Source organism: Ammospiza caudacuta, chromosome 16 (assembly GCF_027887145.1).
Source record: "Ammospiza caudacuta isolate bAmmCau1 chromosome 16, bAmmCau1.pri, whole genome shotgun sequence".
Lineage (NCBI taxonomy): Eukaryota > Metazoa > Chordata > Aves > Passeriformes > Passerellidae > Ammospiza > Ammospiza caudacuta.
The window spans coordinates 4,209,773-4,231,035 of NC_080608.1; the positions used below are offsets into that span (position 1 = coordinate 4,209,773).

Sequence of the window (21,263 nt, forward strand, 5' to 3'; positions counted from 1 at the left end):
TGCTTAATCCTACAAATTGTGCTAAAATAAATTAATAAATTGACAAGGCAGACCTAATGTCAAGAGCTTTACCAAAGCTGGTATAGATGTAATTTCTGATTTCTTTTTAATGGAGTGATAATCAACTTTGCTGCTGATACTCCAGAAGAGACTTGTATTCCGTAATGGAGATTTCTTAGATGTTTTTAATTGATTAGACTATCTTATTTGAATGTGAAATAATCAAGAGTAGTAACTGGTGCTGTGGGAGAGATGTGTTGAGTAGGATTCAAGATCTTCTTGGCCTCTCATACTACCCAAAATTCAGGAATTCTGCATAATAAGAATATTATGTAGAATTATTTCATCTGGACATAGATACGTGTTGAAGTGAAATATAAATAAATTTGCCTGCATGGTATTATTTTCTTCATATCTTAGACCCAGATGATTTCTTTTCCAAGAAATCTGTTTGGTTCCAAGAGTCTTTTTGAACACTGATGTGTTTGAAAGCCAACCAAGATTACATGTTAAGGTTTAGCTCTTTGTAGTTGAAACCCACTAGTGAGCCCATAATCAGCTGCCAAACTTTATAAAGGAAACATAAAATATTATGTTGCCCACAAATACCAGCTGTAAACCACTAATGTCTGCATTAGTTCAGTAACTTCAGAGTCACAAAGTTTAATTGACTAATGGGGTAACCTGTGGCAATCTGCTGCTCTGCAGCAGTGTTAGACCTACTGTGAACAGGAGGAGGAAATTTTACATAGTTCATCACAGTTTCAGTCTGTTTTTCTTCAAATGGCAGATAAGCCTTGAGGCAGAGCACGCTGGAAAAAGCAAATGTTCAGAAGGTAAACACTGTTTTTTAAAACAGACAGAGGCTGCAGTTATGGCTTGAGCAGAGTGAACTTCATGAGGAATGTTTCTCTTAAGGTTAGGGCATGGTGCAAGTAATTGGAATAACAGAAATGGAAACCTTCCACTTAGACACTAAACTCTGTAAGTGATTAATAGGATGATTGATATTGTGTATACGGGACAGGCTGTGCCAATCTGCAGGGGCAGAGGAAAAAGCGATCTCGAGATATGTGCTGATCAAGGAATGCTGAAGTCTTTCAGAACAGAGAGCTGCAGATTTCCCCAGGGGATGAATGCTGAGTGTTCCTGGGGAATTGTGCTCGTGTGTGGGATTGCTGTCTCAGACTGGGTGTGGTGGGGAGGTTGCTGTGTGCATGGCAGGAGTGATGGTTCTGCGTGCACTGAAGCCAAGCAAAGCTGTGCTGGGATCAAGTCTTACCAAAATACACAAAAACAGGGCCACGGACACTGTGTTGCTCCATGTCCCTTGGCTGGCTCCTCTCTGCCTTGGGGGATTCCAACCAGCTTAATGCTGTGTTTTGCTAGAGCTTCTCTGAGATAAAGGGAAAGCTTGTGATGGAATGCCATGAAAAGCAGATGGGGAACAACGTGCAAGTCAAGCACCAGCTATTTACTCGCTGCTTACTCCAGACGTAATTCTTTCCAGTGATTCTTGCAATCAGCTCACTGGCACACCAGTGAGTAGTTAATGATGCACCAGGGTAGAAGAACTGAACTCAGAACAGAAGAGAAAATTAGGCTGGAAAATCTGAAAGATGCAGGCAGTGATTCAAAGGTATTCTTAAGGAAAAGCGTGAGTCAGTTGAGAGGATGAAGACAAATGGAAGAGAATGGCTGGTACAGGCAGTGAAAGTGCCCTGTACAGCCTTGGTGGTTTCTTTTCTTCTGTGAGCCTTTTAAAATACAGCTGATAAGTCAGGTAGGGGTACAGGCTGTCTTGTTCATAGAACTGAAACATAGGGACGTTTCCCCCCTCATTTCCTTATCTTTATCCTTACTTTCCTGACAGGAGAATGTTTCTTGAATTATAGAAATGTCTCATGCTAAGAGACATGAACTAAGGCCTATAGTTTGTGAAATCTGTTTATAATCCATTTTATGACTTAAGGATTTTATTAGTATTATTTTGATGTCTGTCAATAACCATTAGAAGTAGATTCCAATATTCTTCAACACTTATTTCTGTGCTCTGGTGCATTACATACTGCTCCAATCCAGTTAAGGTCTTGCTTGTATGTTAGACTCATAGAAAGACTGATGTCAAATGTTCTAAAAAGTTATGCCAAAAATATTATACATTTTGTGTCTACATGCCATATTTTTGATGAAGAAAGGAAGACCAGCTGTTTGTCTTGTCCCTGTTGGATAGCACTAGGTCAGGGAGAACAGTGTGGACAGGACTGAAAACCATGAAATATCTACAGCCAAGTAACAGGACGTGCTCAGCTGGCAGAACTTCATGGGTTCTTGGCAAAGGCAGGTCTAGAGGGGGGAAAATGGCAAACCAGGTCCTGTGGCACCAGTGGGTGTTCCAGTCTGCTGGGTAGGAGCACACAAGGAGTCACTGAACTTTGTTGTCCTCTTTTCAGGCTCTGTGTGGCCAAAGTTTCTGCAGAAGGTTGGACTCACTTGGCTTTAAAATAATAATTTTGGGACCTTGTACACTTCTTTCAGCTGCTTTTCATTAATTGGGTCTTGGGTATGCACAGCCTCTTACAGAATTGTAATCTCAGGGGGAAAGAAGCATATAGTGAGCACTGACACTAGAACTAAGAATGGGAGAAACCCATTTTTAGGGGAAATTTAATCTGTGAGAACAACTTAGAGGAGGAGGCAAAATGCATCGGGATTGATGACTTGCTATTTGAGATCTTGATGCTTTTAATGTTTGTTTGTACAGTTTGAGCAGCTGGTGGGTGCTCCAGTGATGGAAATACTTTCTGCTAATGGGATTTTGGGTGTCAGTTATGGTGTCTGAATGCTGCCTTCTGTTTCCTCTGCAGGGATCTAGAAAAAAACAACATCACAAGAATCACAAAGACAGACTTCACGGGGCTGAAGAATCTTCGTGTCTTGTGAGTACAACACAAAACTTGTCTGGTTTTTATGAGACTATTTTAGCGTGCTATTGCTTAGAATTCCCTTAATTCCAGGGATCAGACTCCAGTAATTTTGGCACATTATTCAGTTGTTGGTATTGTTTTAAACCAGGCAACCTGAACAGTTTGCTATGTGAAACAGTAAATTTTAGTTCTATGCTAAAGTGACTGCAGTTTCAGAGCTGTTCAGTTGTTTCTTACTGGCTTTGAATGAGTCATGTGCTAAAGATTGTGGTCTGCTTTGCAATCACTCATGTAGAAATCACTTCTATTGAGACATTAGCAAATGGGACTTTCAGATTTTGGCCACTGTGAGGTACAGTCCCATGAACAGCATTTTGCATAGTATTAAGCAGAAGTTGATCAAGAATAGCTGTAGAGCTTGAACACAAGGAAACTGATGAAGTTTTTTGGTCTAGTATATAGTCATAAATACAAAGATTTCAGTTGGTGCTGTCTCATGAGTTCAGTATCTGTCAAGAGCTAACCATACCTGTAGATAGGCCTTGAACATCCGGCTGCAGACTTTGTCATTCCTGTTTTCTCTGCATGAACCTCAAACAGCACTACTGAGTCAGTGAGGAATAGTTTTCCTCTGAGTACCTTCTAAAACAAACCCCTAAAGCTGCAACTAAAGAACTGTTATAGTTCTTTAGTGAAAATTAAAGTACTATTTAAGTCCTGCTAAGGAAAAGGTGAGATTTGCTCCTGCTACCTTAACACTTATGAACAAGTTGTCAAATACTAAGGGAACACCTTAAATCTATGGGAAGACTTTTTGTTCTTGTGGTGTTTCTCTCATCTCTAGCAGAGGAGCTGTTTAGATTTCCTTGGCTCCCATCCCAGCTGTCAATACCATTTTGAGAGTCTATTAAAATACATGTTCTATACTGTATTAATGCCAATAGTTGTTTCAGTTTGGTTGGGTTTTCATAGTGTCAGACATTGCTTAATCATGCTGCGGTCTTTTATGCCTTCAGGAATAGCCAAAATGTACAATTGCCATCTTTAGAGCTTTTTTGTGCTTTTGTCCTGTGTTCATTTCAGGTTTGTGTAATTCATTTGATCAGATTTTGAGTAGTGTGGTGTCTGCCACAGATGTCATTGGAATAAAGCATCCTTCAGATTTTTCTTAACTTTTCTTTGGTTTCTCTTATCATCTCTTCATAGTTCTGTTACTAAACCCCTATTTTTCCTTTTTTCCCCTCCCTGTTTGCTGGGGGGCACAGTGGGAATACAGAAATCTGCAGCCTGTCCCAGTGCTCCTAGAAAGGTACCATAATTGTGTTTGCACACATCAGAATAAGGACTAGGAGCAAAGTCACCTGGAAACTCATAGCCCTGTACAGCAGAAAAAACTCCTCCAGTCTCACACATTCAAAATAGATGGAAAGGATAGATGGAAAGGAGAAAACTTTTAGTTTTCAGTCAGTTATCTCAATTTAGGGCACACAAATCTCCTAGAAAGATGAATAATGTCCCAGGGATGTAAGCACCAGCCTCCAGACCAGCACCTTGCTGAGCAAAATGTGGTTACAGAGGTTTAGAAACAAAAATATTTACCAAATGTGGAGGTCAGGAGGAAAATTTGGAATCAATTTCCTGTTAGTGACCAAGAGAAACAGTGCTCCTCCACCCTGATTGTTTTGATAATCTCCAATTAAAACTGATATTGATGCTTAGGTGAGAAGCATTTTGATAATGTTTGAAGAGAAGTGGGGATGCTTTTCTGTTTTGTTAAAATTAACTGGTATTTCTGGAATTGCAGACACTTGGAAGAAAATCAGATCAGTGTGATAGAACGTGGAGCTTTTCAGGACCTGAAACAACTTGAAAGGCTGTAAGTATCTGTATTTATACCTGTGGAAAAGCTGCACATTTCTACCTCACTCTTAATGGTCATCCATAATATATAATGATAATAAAATTAACTTTCTTTAAGAAAGAGAGAGATGAGTACCTGCCTAAATTAAAACATGCTCTTAAAGACAGCTGAATTTACATTACATGATAGCTAGTACTTGAAATTAAATGTAGAGTGACTGCCAAGAAAATAGAACTGGAAGTGAAACCAGAGTCTCAATAACATTACCAGAAGAACATAATCTGGGCAAGTCTTAAAATTGGTCTGTGGGGGAAAGATTTTTTTTTAAATAATAATTTCATATTATTGTGTATTTTTGTATTTTATATATGTCTGTGCTGATGGAAATTTAATTTGTTTCCTTTGAGAACCACAGTATTTCTAAAACTGCCTTTATATTTAGTTTTCTGATTCCCTTAATTTCCTCTGAAGTAGCACAATGCCAGTGATAGCAGTGAATGCCAGGGTATCAAGGAAGACTTGTGGAGGATGGATTGTAGAGTTCCTCTGCTTTTTAAGTTATTTTTGCTTTTTAAGTTAAGAAATGAACTGCAGAGGAATTATTTTCTTTTTTGGAGAAGGTGAATATAAGATGTCTCTTAATCTGGAATCAGTTTATAGGAAACTCCTGGCCCTGCAGGAATATAAATTTAAATATTAAAGAGGACAAAGTTAATTCTGCACCCAATTGCTGCTCTTAGCTGAGTGTGCTCCTTTTTATCATCATTAATTCTGTTTATGGTGAGAGCAGAACAAAATCTCTATAAAACTGAAATACCTTGGAGAATTATTCTTTGTTAGAAGTAGGTGACCAGAACAATATCACAAGCTGGTTTGGAATGCAGCCTTTTTATGCTTGGTTGGTAACTGTTATCTGCAAGGCATTTCTTGTAGGACTTGTTATTTTCCCATTGATATTTTCTAAAGCAGCTTTCAAGACTTAAGTGCCCACCAGCAATTATTCAAGAGAAGTCTGGAGTATTGAGCTAATGCTGTGCTAAAGCTGTTTCAGATGATCTCAGGATTAGATTTGCATTGGAGTTGTTTAATGAGTGTGCTGAACATTTAAAATTAATTTACCCAGTACTTTTGTCATGAATCAGAGAGCTCCATCTATGGCAATAAGGGAGATGAGTTTTAAATTCCAACAGATTTGCACCTATATTCAATTAAAAAGTACTTTCAGGTGCAGAGTTTTGCTGTGGCTGATTTATTTCAGGAAAAAAGCGACCCTAGCTTCATTTTCTAAAATTAAACATAGCCTGACATTGTAGAATAGTTTTTTTCACATTATCTATCATTGTGAAGAGTCAGTATCCTAACTACCAAGTCCTAGTTTTGAGCTCATTTTATATACATGTGTATACATATATAAATAAATCTTCCTCATACCTATATTTAGATAAAGATTCCTTTAGTTTTCTCATACCTATATTTAGATAAAGGTTCAGGTAGTTAAATTTTGAAAGAGTTTTGAAGAACTTCCAGGACGAAGGCTGGCTGTTGGTAGCCAGAAACAAAACTCAAATGTCATCTGTGTGTTTCTGCAGAGCCTGCTCTGCCAGCAAATGAGAACAATATACATTGTGAAAGCAGAAGGCAGGAAATATGATACCTTTAATAGTGTCTCTTTAAGCCTGTGATCTTTGAAAGTCTCAGCTTTTTTTTTTTTTTCCTTCCCTGTACGAACTCTTAACTTGGCCTGTTCACCATACTGCATCTCTGCTTCTCTTTTAGCATTGCCTGTCATTAAAAATATTTCCTAAATTAATGTAGTATGAAAGGGAGGTCTGGAAACTTGCAAATTTTTAGGTATTTTAGCTTAAATCATTTTTAGGACAAAACTATAAATCTGGGGTTTTTGCTATGAGTAGGCTTTGGAGAATGGACTGTGGAAAGTTTGGCGTAACTCACAAAGGCTAAATTGCAACATTTTAGGTAATATTAAAGCTATTTTATTAAGTATTGTCAAACATTGCAAAATTTTAATGAAGAAAGTATGTTGGTTGCATTAAAAAAACCCTGGCTTTTTTCCATTTAATTTCTTTCAAATAACAAATAAAAATCCCTTACATTGCTTCGATTTTTGGAATAATGTTCTTTTTTGATCTATTGAAGTGGATGCAAAAGTAATCATTAGCTTATTTTTAAACAAAGCAGCTGTACTGGGTCAAACTTTAAAGAACAGGAGTAATTTCTATTCCTGGCAAAATACCACATATAAAGGTTTTCATTCAAAGTAACAGGGGAAGTGTGTTCCATTCCTCTCCTCATGGTAAGCTTCCAAAGGGCTCAGGTGAATATTGGAGTTCATTTTATTTTCACTTGTCTGGACATTGAAGCACTTCCATCATTATTACCTGAGCAAATCAGCAAAATTTTCTTTGACATGTTATGTAAAGTAAGCTTTAAATAAAATGTCTTTAGAGCTGTTATCCACTGCTGCCAAATCTGCCATGGGGGTGGCCCTCCAGTTATTTGGATTTACTCTGATTTTTTTGTTTTTGGTGGGACATTAATGCTTAAAATGCAAATGAAGGAGGATATGGTCAGTATTTATTTGCAGGGAATAATTGTTTTAACTTGCATGGGTAGAGTCTGACTACTTTGTTCAAAATACAAATTTTATTGTATTGGCTGAATAAAATTTGGCCATATCAGTTGAAGAGAGAACATCATGCAAGGTATCTTGAATTGACAGCACAAAGCTGAGAAATGAAGAATTGTGGAAGTGGAAGGTAGAAACCACTTCTTTTTTTGGCATGTTTGTACTCAGCACTTGGAAAATGAAGGACTCTAACCCAAAATTCAGTGTAAGTTCTGTTGAATCCTAAGATCCAGAATCCTGAGAAAGACCAGTGATACTCACCACAGTGGAAAAGCCAAAATGTTTCCAGTGCTTTTATTGCAGCAAGGTTGTAGAGCTTTATTCCAGAACATAAAGATTAGTGGTGAGGTAGCTGACCCCTATTTTGGATTTTACCATTTCACTTTTATGCTTTGCTATTAACACAGTGTAGGATTTTAAGATAAACGATGATGAAATTTCACGTGCCAGGAGGATCAAGAGGCGAATTGGTGGGCCTGAAAGATGAACTGACATTTCTCCCAGAGCCAGATGTATGTCACACATTTCTGTGAAAAATGAGGCAGGATATAAGACACCAACAGATCCTGACTTTTCCACGGCCAACTGCCAGAAATTGTCACGTAGCTCTGTAATCTTCAAAAGAATGGACTTTGGCTGATGGCTGCTTCTTTCTACTCAAATTAGTGTCTTTAGCAAGCATAAAAGATCTCAACATCTGAAAACACTAAAACTGTGTTTTTGTTGTTTAGGGGAGGGGGGGAAAAATGTATAAGCGCGGCCAAATCAAATCTTCTCAAAGTTGGGAAAAATAATTAGCTCTAAGAAAATGGCAAAAAAGCTAGAATCCAGATTTTAACCCTGGTATGGTTTTGGTTTGGTGTGTGTGAAGATACGGGTCAAAATGGAAATTAGGTTTAATTTTTAGCTGCACTGATGCTACTGTGCATTGAATCTTTGTAAGCAGCTTCCCAAATGCTTGATTGGGGTATTGAAGTGTATTTATTTGGCACAGTGTACTGTAAAATTGCTATTAGTGACCAAAGATGCTAAGGGAAAGAATAAATTGTTATGTGGTGCTTCACAATCTGGATTTCATAAATTGAGATTGGACATGCTTTAAATAAATCATGTAATACAAAAAGCATCTTCCACAATTACCACGCTGAGTGGAGAGGTTGGTAGGTGCTTCAGAGTAGCTGGGGAAGAAATAAAAGCTTTGGTCAGCTCTTTGCTGCTGTAAACAAAGACAATCCTTGGCAGTATGGAGCAGACCCTGGTGTTTACACAAGGCTGAGCAGTTTGGGTGTTCCTGCTGGAGCTGCATGCACGTTTCAGAGGCCACAAGGAGCTGTGAAGATGTCACACAGGTCATATTTAACCTTTCAGAAAAAAAATCCTTCTTGTTTCCAGTGCCCATTTTGCTGTGGTATGGTGGGGAACACATCCTATTGGAAATTTGTGCTCATGGAATGCTTATCTGGAAATGCAGGAGAACAAAGACACCCTAAAGGGGATTTAGAGCTGTGACTGGGTATTTAATTGGTTTTAGCAATTGTGTGTTTCCCTCTTACTGCTCCAGGTGAGTTGGTTTAGTACCAGGTGTGCTGCCAGCCTGCCCAAGGCTGCTGTGTGGGGATCTCTGGCTTGTCACAGTGACCCCAAGATGTGTTAGAAAGTCTCTTTTCCCAGCCCAGTGCTTGAAGAAGGAGTCAGGGCTCTTCAGTTCTCGGTCTCAAGGTTGCTTATTGTTCTTTATCTATAAAATGCTTTCTCCTGCCCTGCCGAGGTCCATCCAGCAGGACAGTTCCAGGCACTCTGCCTGCCCCAGGGCAGTGTTATGTCTTTATACTAAAAACTATATGTACAATATTTACAATAACTTCCCAACACCTATCACCTATGTTAGACAGTGAGCTTCTACTCTAAACCAATCCAAAAGTGCCAACATCACAGCAGAAGATGGAGGCCAAGAAGAAGAAGAAGGAGAAAGGCTGGACATGCCCAGATGTCCATCTTTGCCCCCTGAACCCCCATACCAAAAACCCCAAAATCTACTTTTCCACCCTGTGATAACTTCACTATTATTCTACCTAAACTGTCATGGCTTGTAGATCTTCATACAAGGTTGGTAACTTGCTCCATGGGTCATAATCAAACCCACAGGGGCATTTTGGGCTCTGTGCCAGGGTCTCTGAGCCCCCTGGCAGGGTCTGGGCTGCTCAGGACAGCCAGAGGGATGTGCTGGGTTCCCCCACTGCTGCAGGTGTCTCTGCACACTGGAGTGATGGATTTCTCTGCTTTCCCCCCAAAGACAGCAGCATCCCCCTGGCTCCTGAGGAACTTGCTGTGGGATATGTCAGAACCTGAGCTGCACTTTCCTAGAGCTGCAGGAGCTGCCTTCAAGGGGGAAAACAGCCCTGAGGTGTCTGATGCCCGGTCACAGTCTGGGGGTCAGTGGTGCCTCTTTTGTAAATGAGGGAAAACTGTTTCCTTCAGAGACCACTGGTAAAATGAGCCACCCCTTGTGGGAGCTGGCAAAGAATAAACATTGAAACTCAGGTTGTGACACCTGGAGATGTGTCCTGGTCTCCTGGTTAGGACAGATTAACACTTAGTTCTTGTGCTGCCTGCAGCTGTGAGCTAAGCAGTATAAAACTCTTTATTGCATTGGTTGATGCCTGCAAATTTAAGTAATATTTATTGATATTGGTTAATATTTAATTAATATTGTTGATAACTTTTTCCTTACATCCTCTGAGAAATTATTCCAGTCAAAAAAAGAGAGTCCTGTAACCCATATCTGACACAGCAATCTCTTACCTTGCATTTGAAAGCCGATTTAGCATTGCTTTTCAAATGAGTGTCTGTGTGACTGTTTACATTGTGAGAAGTCCAACATGAAGAGCCAGAATGTTTTGGGTGGGAGTATCTGACAGGGTGTTACTGGTTTTATTCCTGGATGCTGGTGGGACAATCATGGAGAATGGAGCACTTGGTGCTGCAGAATTTTTACAGTATTATTTGAGTCCCTTCCCTTCGTTTTTACTCTCGAGTCTGGGGTTTGTTCAGGGCTTCCCTCTCAGACAACATCTCTGAAAAATACATGGTAAATTAATGAGTTTATTTGTAGAGACTAATTGTTTTAACTTACATGGGTGGAATCTGACTACTTTGTTCAAGAATTGTGTTGATTTGGAGTGTGGCTCTGCAGTTTCCAGGGGCTGTAATGCACCTTTTACTGCTTAAGGGTGAGCCATGTCATCATCACTGCTGCATCTGCTGTTTTCTGACCCTGATGGCAATAGAGTAGTGGCAGCACCCTCCTGTAGCAGCTTTCCATGCCCACAAGTTCCTTCCTCATGTTATTATTGCCCAGAGTTGCCCAGTTTGATGCTCTGGGGGGAGGCTGGTGCTGTCTGATCCCCTGTTCCCCTCTCAGCTGTGCCCTGGGGATGTTCACTCACCCTTCCTGCAGAGTGCACAAATCAGACTGATCAAAGGCACCAGCCCCCAAACAGCTGGGAAACCAGCTGGGAAAGGTGGGAGGCTGGCACAGAGGGAGAGGAGGGTGGTCCATGCTTGCCCTGCCCATTGGCATTGCTGGAAATGGGGTGTGCAGCTGGCTGGGCTGGAAGTCAGCCCCAGAAATGGAGATTTGCTGATTTTCACCTGTTGCAAGAAACTGAATTGCCTCTCTTTCCCAAATCTAATTCTGCCCTGCTGACCTAGCTGCTCTTAAGTCTCAGGGATGTGCTGTCCTCTCCCTGGAGAGGCTGAGGTGCTTTGGCAATCCCAAATCAAAATTTAAAATAAATCATGTTTTATCATGCCTGGAGCAGAGGAATTTAATGGTTTCCCAGCTGCTCTTCACCCCTGCAGGAGCTCACACTGGATATCTGACTCTAGAGGAAGTCACCAGTAAGGAATTCCTGCTTTTTGTAAGACTTGCTTAACAAAACCCAGGCAAAATCAGCGGCTTCCCTGAGGAATTTGAATTGCAACAACAAGATAAAATGATAAATACAAATTTTATTCATGAGATATGATGGAAACTGCTATGCAAGGTGGTGAATTGCTGAGATGTGTGGTTGATATTTTACCTTTAGAATCACTCAGGACAAAACCAGGAGTGAGGACAGAGCAGCTCTTGTTGATCTGTATGGGGAAAAAAGGATAAAACAGATATTGACAGATGGAATGTGAGCAGTGCACTTGAGCCAGCCACAGGGGAGGATGCAGGTATTGCATCCAGTCTCACCTTTGCTGATTCTTGGAAGGAACAAGGAAGTTAATTAATTGGGTATTGCTTTTGATTCAGCATTATGTGCTGCCCTTGGCTCAAACAGCCAGAATAAATATTCCCAGTGAATGGCTCACATGCTTCCCTTATCTGTCAATGCTGTGCACTGGCTGCTCTGGAAGATTTCACTGAGATGGATTTTTCTTGCACTCTTTAAGTGCCAGTAATTGAGAGAGATGTCAGTCCATTGTGTGAGTGATGGATCAGATATGGTCAGGAATGATTATTGTTCTTTTTTGTTTAAAGGAACTCTCTTTTTGCTGTTCCCACACTTCAGAGATGCAATCAATATAAAACTGGGGCAGGAGGGGGATTTGCAGCTATTAGTACAAAAAGTCATTTTTTCTGCAAGGGAATGTTGCAAGATGTCTGGTACATACATTGCCATATAGAGTCAAGATTCTCACAAGAGCTCAGGATGGGACAAAATACTTGAGTAAGGCCTAGTTCATCCCAGTTCATATGGGGAATAAAGTATTCTATCATTTGTATTAATTTTTCAGAAGGAAAAGTTCCCTTATTTTGGCTGTAGTACACTGGTAGTGACCAGGAATAATGAATAACTTTTTATGTACTGTGAGCAATAAGCACACATCCGAAAATGAAGCACACTTAAAGCTTTAAGACTGTCTTAACATTTTTATAGTCTGAAATTCATGAATTTTGTTGATTTCGTATCTGTAGCCACCAGTTTTGTCAGAAATTATACCTAGAAACTTGCTGAATTTTCTTCAAAAGATCTACCGCAGGGCTGAGGTAACTAGAACCTTGAAACTAGAGAATTCATGGTATTTTTTAGAAAAAAATAAAAAATTGATTTTTAAAACTAAAACTCTAATAATATGAATTCTGTTCATGGTTAAAACTGAATATTGTGTAATATAAATCTGCACCAGAATAACCAAGTAGTCTGTATTCACACAGAGACACTTCTGTAATGTCCATGCCTCAGTATCTCAAGATTAATTAGTGTTTACTTTCTCCTGCCAATAGGGGCTTGCAGGTAGAACTTGTTTATTTTTTGGGAGACACAGTGGTTCAAGTGTAAGTATAGATCACTCATGGAGTAAGACTGTGGTGAAACAAAAAAAAAAGAAAAAAGCTTGAAATGAATTCTAGAAGCAAAACCTGGGTCATTTTCAGATGCCCCCAGTCTGTGTTTGGTTCGTACAGAAAACACTGTCCTGTTCAGTGTCTTCATAAAGCTGGCTGTGGTTTATTCTAAGTATTTCAGTAGTTTAAACCACAATGTGAAAAGGTCAGCTGGTTTTTAGAAGCATCACTGGGAACAACGTTACTTACAGAAGCATAAAGAAAAGCTGAAACGTGAAAAAAAAATAGATCTGGGGCTTTTTTTGGAGGCAGACTTGGTCATTCTGTGGGTGCTGGGTACTTGGAAAAGAGCAATGCTCAGCTGGGTAGTGTGGTCTGAGCAGGGTGGCACCTGAAATGAGAGGCATCTGTGGCTTGGATATTGATGTTGGGGTTTTTTTCCTTATATTAAGGCTCATAACTTCATTTTTTATTGAAATTAATCAAGCATTATTGCAAGCATTGAAATACCTGTCTTTTTGAAATACCAATCTTTTCCGCACAGGTGAGCTGCTGTGGTGTGAGAACCTGCTTGAAAATATGTGCTTGAAAATATTTTGTGCTTGAAAAATTTTATGTGCTTTAAAATATTTTGTATTTCTTACCATCCAGTTAGAAAAACCTAAAAATTGTCTTTTTCTTTGACCCTGTTGAAGTTATAGTGAGCTGTCAATGCCAAAAAAATTCTTAATTTGCTGCACTTGTAGTTTCAGGTCTGATAATAGGTGCAGATGAATTGTGGAAATCAATCCCCCAGTCAGCCTGGCAAAACTTTCTCCATGTGTTCAGCTGTGTGATAATGTGGGTTCCTGCACCCCAGACCCTTTTATTGGAATTGTGCTTGATGTGAGGGGCACAGACTTATCTGAAATGGTCAAAATTTCATCCTCCTACTATTGATGAGTGCCTTGCAAGGGGTAGGGCTTGTCCACACAACCTGGAGGTAAAATGGAAAAAGAAAAGGTAAAAGAGAACCAGAAAACCTTGATGAGCTGATGCTTTGTGCACTGCCTGCTGCTTTGGGTTTCTGCTGGACCATCTTTATTTAGCAAAAAAAAAAAAAAATCCCAAATCCAACCAACAAATAAAACACGCCAAAATAATATCATCACCAAAAAAAAAAAAAGTTAAGCTTGTGTTAGTTATAAATTAGTTCCAAGATAAATCCCTGCCACTGTTTCTTGTCCATGGGTTTGGTCAAGAACCCTATTTCTGTGTTTGTCATGAGACTCCTGTGAAATAAATTTTAAAGTGGTGCAGTAGCTGTCACTTCCTTACCCTTTGGTGACTATTCAGTGAATGAAATAATTTTAGGAAACAACTTCTTTGAACGTGTGTGGAGGTGATATTTTCTAATAGGGTATGTGCAGTTGGAAAAATGGCAGTTCCTGGTTACTGTGTTTATGTCCTGTGGGCTCCTAGAGGGCACTAATACCATCAAATTTCGTGGCTTGCTCTGTTTGTAGCACATAATTACACAGTTACACATTACTCAGCCACTGCTGGACAGCCAAGCTCTTGGCTATGGCTGGTCCAAGAGCAAGCCTTTTATTTCTTTTGCAAACATTATTAAAAATAAAAAAAAGAAAAATTAAAATTTCTCCCCTCTTTTCCAAGGGAAGCCATTAGCAGCTCTGTCAATAGGCCAGCACAGGAGGAATCCAAACACAGGAAAAGTGCAGGGGAGGTGAGGGCAGGAGCAGGATGCAATGCTTCAGTGAGAGGGTTTGGTTTGCATTAGTGCCTCTGGCCAGGGCCACAAAACAACCAGGTTTATTTTAACAACATGAAAATAAATGAACCTGATTTCATCAAAAACGTTTTTGTAATAGGTCACTGACCCACAAGAACTCATGGAAAAACAAATTTGGGTCTCATTTATGCAGACAAGAGGTTCTGTAACCACAGGAATCCTGGGCTTCCTAAAGCAGTGGTGACAGAGCAAGGGGGACAAGGACACCTCCACTGCCCTGAGCCAGAACTCCCTTGGAAAAGCTGATCAGCCCTGGACATTGCATCACAGCTTTTAAAATTATTCTTTTCTGTGCCTTGTTTGTCTGATTTTAGCAGGTTTTTTTATACTTGGGGAAGATTTATGAGGGTATTTGTTTAAGCAAAACACTTCAGGATTTAGCAGTCATTTCTTCCAGATCTGTAGGAAATGCTTAAGTGTCTGTGTTACTGTTGGGTAAGAACTGCTGCATCAGTGGTCTGGAATTATTTGGGTGAACTTTATTTAGCTTAAATAATTTCATCAAAAGGGTTTTGCTGCTTTGAGCTTCCTTGTATTAGAAGGATTATGCTGCTTGCTGTCCCAGAAATACCATAAGTGTTGGCTGAATTTCATGCTGTGGAGCACAGCAATCCTTAAATAATCCTGCTCCTGAGTGAAACATGATGAATTCAAAGCACTTAACCTCCTTTTGTTCTTGGAGAATACATGAATATGTAGGTCTTGAGGTCTCTCTGCCATGGAGCAGATCAGTACAGTCTTGACTTTGCTTTTTTGTGGCACAACTCCATTTTGGCTGTGTCTGTTGAACTGGAGCTCCCCTCAAGCTGCACCTCCCTTCCACATGGAACACAACAAATCAATCCATGCTGGTTTATAGTTATCTTCATGTTAGTGTCATGCTCTCAGTCTTTGGAGATAATCTCTTCTCTGGATCTTTCTGCTTGGGTCAAGGTGTTCTAGTATGAGGATCCCAATAAAAAGAGAGGAATTTAGAGTTCAAGCAGGTGTTGTGGATGTTCCATGTACGTTTTCATATTTGTATTTCATGACTGAGTGGAATAGATGTCCTGTAGTGTGTCAGGAATGCAGGAGAGAAATGGGAGCTGCTGGGTGCTGAAACACCTCAGAACAGCTGAACCCTGCATTTGAAAACCTTCTGGGAAAGCAGAAGTGGATCAGAGGAATTATCACAGAAACTCAGAGCTCTCAGCTTTTAGGCAAGGTGGATTTTGTGCCTGATAACCTTTGTGTCTTCCTCAGGAGATGCTGAGTTGTGACAGGTGATTCCAGTGCTGGCAGAGCAGTTGGGGGCTGTTTCTGTTTGAGCTCTTTGAGTAGGGCAATACCTTATTGGTATTGGCTTTTTGCTTGTCACGTTGGACTCAAGTGTGCAGCGTGCTCTTGGTGCCACTCCATCCTTTCCTCATTCCATTCAATTGCCTTGGGAGGATGGAGCCTTTTTAAAGCATCCAGTGTGAGATGATCCTGCAATTCTTCCTTTTCCCCTGGTTCTGCTTGGCACAGATCCCTGGGAGAAGGAGCACCAGAGTGCCCTGAGCATTCCTTACTATATATGGGTGGTGTGGGGAGCAGGGCTGGTGCTGCCTTATTCAAACAGGAACAGGGTTCTGTTCCTTCTGCTAGAAAGGACAAGAAGAGTTGTACTTAGAAGTTTTCACAGCAATTTCTGACTTCTAGAAATAATATAAACTTTTAAGGCTTGTTAATAGGGACAGCATAGCTTGGAGATGTGAATGCTAAATTTTTTTTTTTTCCTTTCTTCATAGACTTTGAGCTCTGACCTGCAGAGATTACTCACTAGTGTTAAAAAATGGTTTAGTCATGTCTATGATACTTTGATGAATATTAAAAGTTATGGGCATTTAGGGGCACTCCAGCAGATTATGTTTCTTGGATTATGTTCCTGTTCTTTTCACAATAGTCAGTGGAGTAATGAAAAAGTAACCCTGTTTCTATCATTCTGTATGAGTGCTTGAAGTTACACAGTGTGAGTTCCTAATTTTTTTCTGATTTGAAATAGGAAACTCTCTAAAACTTGTCAGAAATTGAGAAGCAACTTCAGCAGAGACCCTCTCTGCTTGAGGGTTTATGGATCAAGCTTTTTTGGCTTCTTTGAATGATAGTTAAAAGAAATTGTTGATTTTTGTACATTAGTCTTCTGCAGACGAGTATAAGCTACTATAGTGCATGTTTGTGGCTCAGTAGTTGTGTAAACTTGCTGCTGTGTTGAGAGACTGGGCATGCACCTCTGCTTGCCTCTTCTGCATTTAGAGGATTTTCTTGCTGTTGCTGTTTTCATTAATGAACATTCTGACACATGTCTTTATTCTTATCTTCACTTAGGTTGATAACAAGGTTTCTCTCCATTTCTGTATCACTTTAGGGCATTGATGGCAGTTTTTGATGATCACAAGAATGCAGTTAGGATGTTTTTGTTTCTTCACGTTGGTTTTCGGACAAGTTGAAATTTAAATCTGTTCCTCCTGCTTCCCTTGCCAGTGTTGGTAGTTTGCTCCTAGCCAGGGACCATCTGTGTAGTTCTGTCCTCTATCCTAATGTCAGGATATTTTCATATGAGGAGATACTTTGGAAAGAAAAAAAAAGAAAAGATGGATTCTAGTATTGAAAGCTATGAAGTGTTACAGAGGCACAGTTCCTGTGCTGCTGAAATGCACAGACATGTACTCTGCACTTCTGAGGAGGGGAGCTAATCTTTCTCAGTCTAATGAGAAGTTGGTAATAAAGGTTATTACTTGTGACAGCTTTGAAAATGTGAACCAGGACCACCCAGCCTCCTAAGTTTGTAATAAGGGATCTCAAAGTTATAACTATTATAAACAGTTTTCCTTCAAAAAATGGTCCCTTAGCAACTTGCAGTGGTATCTCTCCCAGGTTTTTTGTAAAAGCTTCTGAAATAACACATCATGTGGATGAAGAAGTTCATTTATCCCACACCATAATCCTGTAATATGGTTGTTCTGGGCTTCCTCAGAGTGCCCTTATTGAAATTCCATTATAGATCGTCTGGCTTTATTTCCTAGGGCAGTAATATAAAGAGGTGATGACAGAAAGTAATGGATAAGGTTGACTTTTTTTACTGGGTGCTGCATCTTGACTGTTTTTCCTTACCAAGAGGAAGTGATATGGAGCAAAGGAGAAGTTACATTAACGATCACTACGGATTTCTTGACTCTAATAGGATTTTCTGGTGAAACCATTGCAGGCAGTTGGCTGTGCTCCTGTTCCTGCTTCCCAAGCCAGTGCTTCCAAAGAAAAACTTAGTTACTCCTTGGAGTTCAGTAACTCCTGTCTTTCTATTTCAGTCTTTTATGCATTAAGTCATTTTTTATTGCTTATTGGTTCTGCCCAAGCTTGTGATGTAACCACTTCTTCCTTAAGTAACTTGTAGGAACTCTTTTAACTGCATCCTGTTCCCTGAGCCACATCTCAAAGGATGATGGAGCCATACATCTCTTGACAACAAAGGAGAAAAAGGGACCTTGCTTAGTGCCAAAAGGGAGACCCAGATGTGCTGAGTGTGAAATAAAATAAATGGCCAAGCTGGGGAGTGAACCCAAAGTTACTTGGATAATTTCTGGATATGAAAGGCTGAAGTAGCAGGACTGTTCCTTTAAAGCTACCCATTAAAAATGTAAAACCACTGTAGTTTTTATTTTTCTGTTGGAGAATCAACTGTGTAATAGACAGCAGTGTGAATATGGATGTTAAACTTGAAAGTTGTTGAACTTGTGTGGAAAGGAACTGAGTGCTCCTCACTTCATGAAAAATATTAAGTGCTTTGATCTGGGTCAAAGCTGGCAATGCTCAGCAGAAAGGCAGACAGGATTTGGAGGCTGATGGCTATCACACATTTGTGGGGTTACAAGCAAGTAATTGCTCTATTTGGAGACAATAATAAAACTGTCAGGTTTAAGTCAGAGCCAGTGTATCACCTTAAACTTCTGGGTGGAATGTGTTCACTAATGTTAGTATAGTACTGCAAGATATTTTAAATGAAAAACAAAGATGTGCAGAAGAGATTTTTGCTGTGAGATTATCTAGCAGAGCCAGATCCTTTGCTTTTTCCTCCATAGCTATGTAAATGTGGTGATTTCTGCTCAGGCCCTGAATATTTGCAGTTTGCCTGAGCTAACTCATGTTATGGTATTCAAAATTTTCAAACCGAGTCAGTGGCATAATGAGAAATCAAATTGCATTGGAAAACTGCACAGTTTGCCCAGTTTGAATAAATGATACTTGCATTGCTTTTACTTTGGGCTTTCATCTTGATTCCGTTGTCCCTGGGAAGCAGGCAAGTCTCTCTTTGAAGGAACTTTGAAGGAGGAAATTTCTTGTGGAGTGAATGGGCATCAGCTCACTGAAACTTTGCAGAAAAGGAGGTTTGGGTTTTCTCTGATTTGTTTCTTACTCAGAGTAAAACTGTCCTGAAGCTGTGAGAACAGAGCATGAAGCTGATAATACTCAGTCTCAAAATATCTTAAAAGTATCTCAATATATCTCAAAGTATCTCAAAAATATCTTAAACTGTATAATCTACAATTATATTTGGTGTGATCTGTTAATGTTGCTTCTCAGACCCTCTCCTTGTACACCTTGGATATAAACGAGTGAGAAGTCAAGGATTGTGATTGCACTGAAGCTTTTTCATATTATCCCAACTAATTGTATAAGAAATGCATAAGTATGATATTTTAGATGTTCTTTTTATCTGTTTATTGGATTTCTGAGCCCTGAAATTCTTCTGAACCTTCTAAATCTTTGCTCTGGTGATATTAGCCCTGAGAAGGAAAGGAGGTTCTGCTGTGAGGGGTGGAACACTGCAGGATTCTTGGAATGTCTTCTCCTTCTTTTGCAGTAGCAAAGAATCTGGTTTAGATTCTTCTTGCAAAAAGATTAAAATAGCTGCAAGTTGAGCAATGCTCTCGTTCTGCTTCCATATGCATTTTGTTCTATTCCATCTACGCTGATCATGCCTTCAGCAGAGATTAAATTTAGCTCCTCTCTGCTCTTATTGTGAGTGGAGCTCTGTGAGACAACAGAACCAGGATTGGATGTGACCCTTCCAGTGGTGTGAGTGTGAGGGATGCAGCTGAAATCAGTCCCCACAGAAAGTTTCTCCTGCAGGAAAAGATGACCTCTGCCTTCAGAAAAAAGAGATTTTTTTCCAATTTTGAGGCTTTTTACTTACCCAGAAGTTATCCAGAAGAAAACTAATAAGCCACAAATATAATTAATATTAAAAAGTGTAGGTCTTTTTCTCCATTTGTTTCAGAGAATGATCCTGAGAAACATCTTCAGTCTGGTAGCATTCTTTCCAGGCTTCAATGGTTGTTTTTCACTGTGTGTTTTTAATAATCAGGGGAATCTTAATAGTTAAGTTTCTCTCCTATCCCAGCTTCAGACAGAGGAAGGAATATGATTAGCCTGGTTGGAGCCAGGAAGGCAGGAATTTCACAGTTAATAACTTCTCCATTGTTTTTTTAAGGGCCCTTGATATTCTGTGATTGACACCGGGGTTGTTTCCCTCTCCCCCTTTGCCTTCAGGACACAGGAACCCCCAGGTGGGCAGCAGGGCAGAACCTGGCACTTGTTTATTATATATGCGAGCAAAACGGCTTGGGGAGGTGAGAGGAAGTGTTGGAACAGTGTTTGATGCTGTGTGGGGCTGCTCTAAAGAAAACAGAATAAACCAGAGGGCAGCATTGCATGGATGGACTTAAAAAGGTCACAAATTCTGTAAGTCTGCATTTTAGGCCATTGGAGTTCTAAAGAAAGAAAAGTTTGTAACAGGATAAGGCTGTGAAGTACAGACATTTATGTACTAATTTTATGTGACAAATCAACATCCAGTATCAAGAATTAGTAAGCAGCCATTCTTAAGAATGTGCCAGTGATACACAATAATTTCAGAAGCAGCAATATTTGACTTTTGCACCGAATTCCTGCAGACAGAAGTATGGGCTTTTAGCTTTTACCCTTTACAGCTCCCTAAACATGTTCCAGCAGCACCAGGGTGGCTCTGAGCCCTGTGATAGAGCAGAGTCCTGCTGTGGTGGCTCCATGGAGGGGATGGATGGCTCCTGGACACCCTTGGCTTGCACATCGAGAACTTTGTGTGCACTTTTGGTGCCTGGTCAGCTCTGTTGGGTCACTTTTGGGGACCTGAGGAGCAGACTAATGTAACAGAACATGCCAAGTTCTGTTTCCTGTGCATAGCAGTGGTTAAAGGAGCCTGGAAGATGGAGGAGCTGTGGTGTGTGGAGATTGTTGACTGCACAGCCAGCATGTGTCTAATCAGAGTTAATAAATTTGACTCAATGCAGGTATTGCCAGAGCTGATATGACTCCTGGAGAGCCTCTCTGCACAGTTCTTCGGCTTCCAGGAGGTTTATTAGTCTGGGCTCCATGCTGTGCACATCCAGAGCTGCCTCTGATCCAGCACTGCAGCCAATCTGTTCCTTCATCCAATGATTATGCATCATCCTGCCCAGTGCTCCAAATTCCCCGAATACTTTGCAGGTCTTATGAGCTGTAAAGCATCCAGTTTGGGATACACTGGAGGCTGAGCAGCTGCTTTCCCATCCAGCAGTCCCAGGTCACGTAATGTGGAGCAGATCCTGGCTGGCTCTGCCCCAGGTTCCTCCCTGCCCTGGGTGCTGGATGGTGCTGTGTGTGCA

At 40.2% G+C, this 21,263-nt stretch overlaps 1 protein-coding gene across 1 annotated transcript in view; it reads left to right on the forward strand.

Annotated features, from left to right (window-relative positions):
- The window catches only part of SLIT3 (slit guidance ligand 3), a 487,105-nt gene that overhangs the window by 19,436 nt on the left and 446,406 nt on the right, over positions 1 to 21,263 (forward strand). The window contains exons 2-3 of the mRNA XM_058815569.1: positions 2,868 to 2,939; positions 4,732 to 4,803. Of these exons, the coding sequence (XP_058671552.1) occupies positions 2,868 to 2,939; positions 4,732 to 4,803 (144 nt within the window). The remainder of the gene's footprint in view (positions 1 to 2,867; positions 2,940 to 4,731; positions 4,804 to 21,263) is intronic.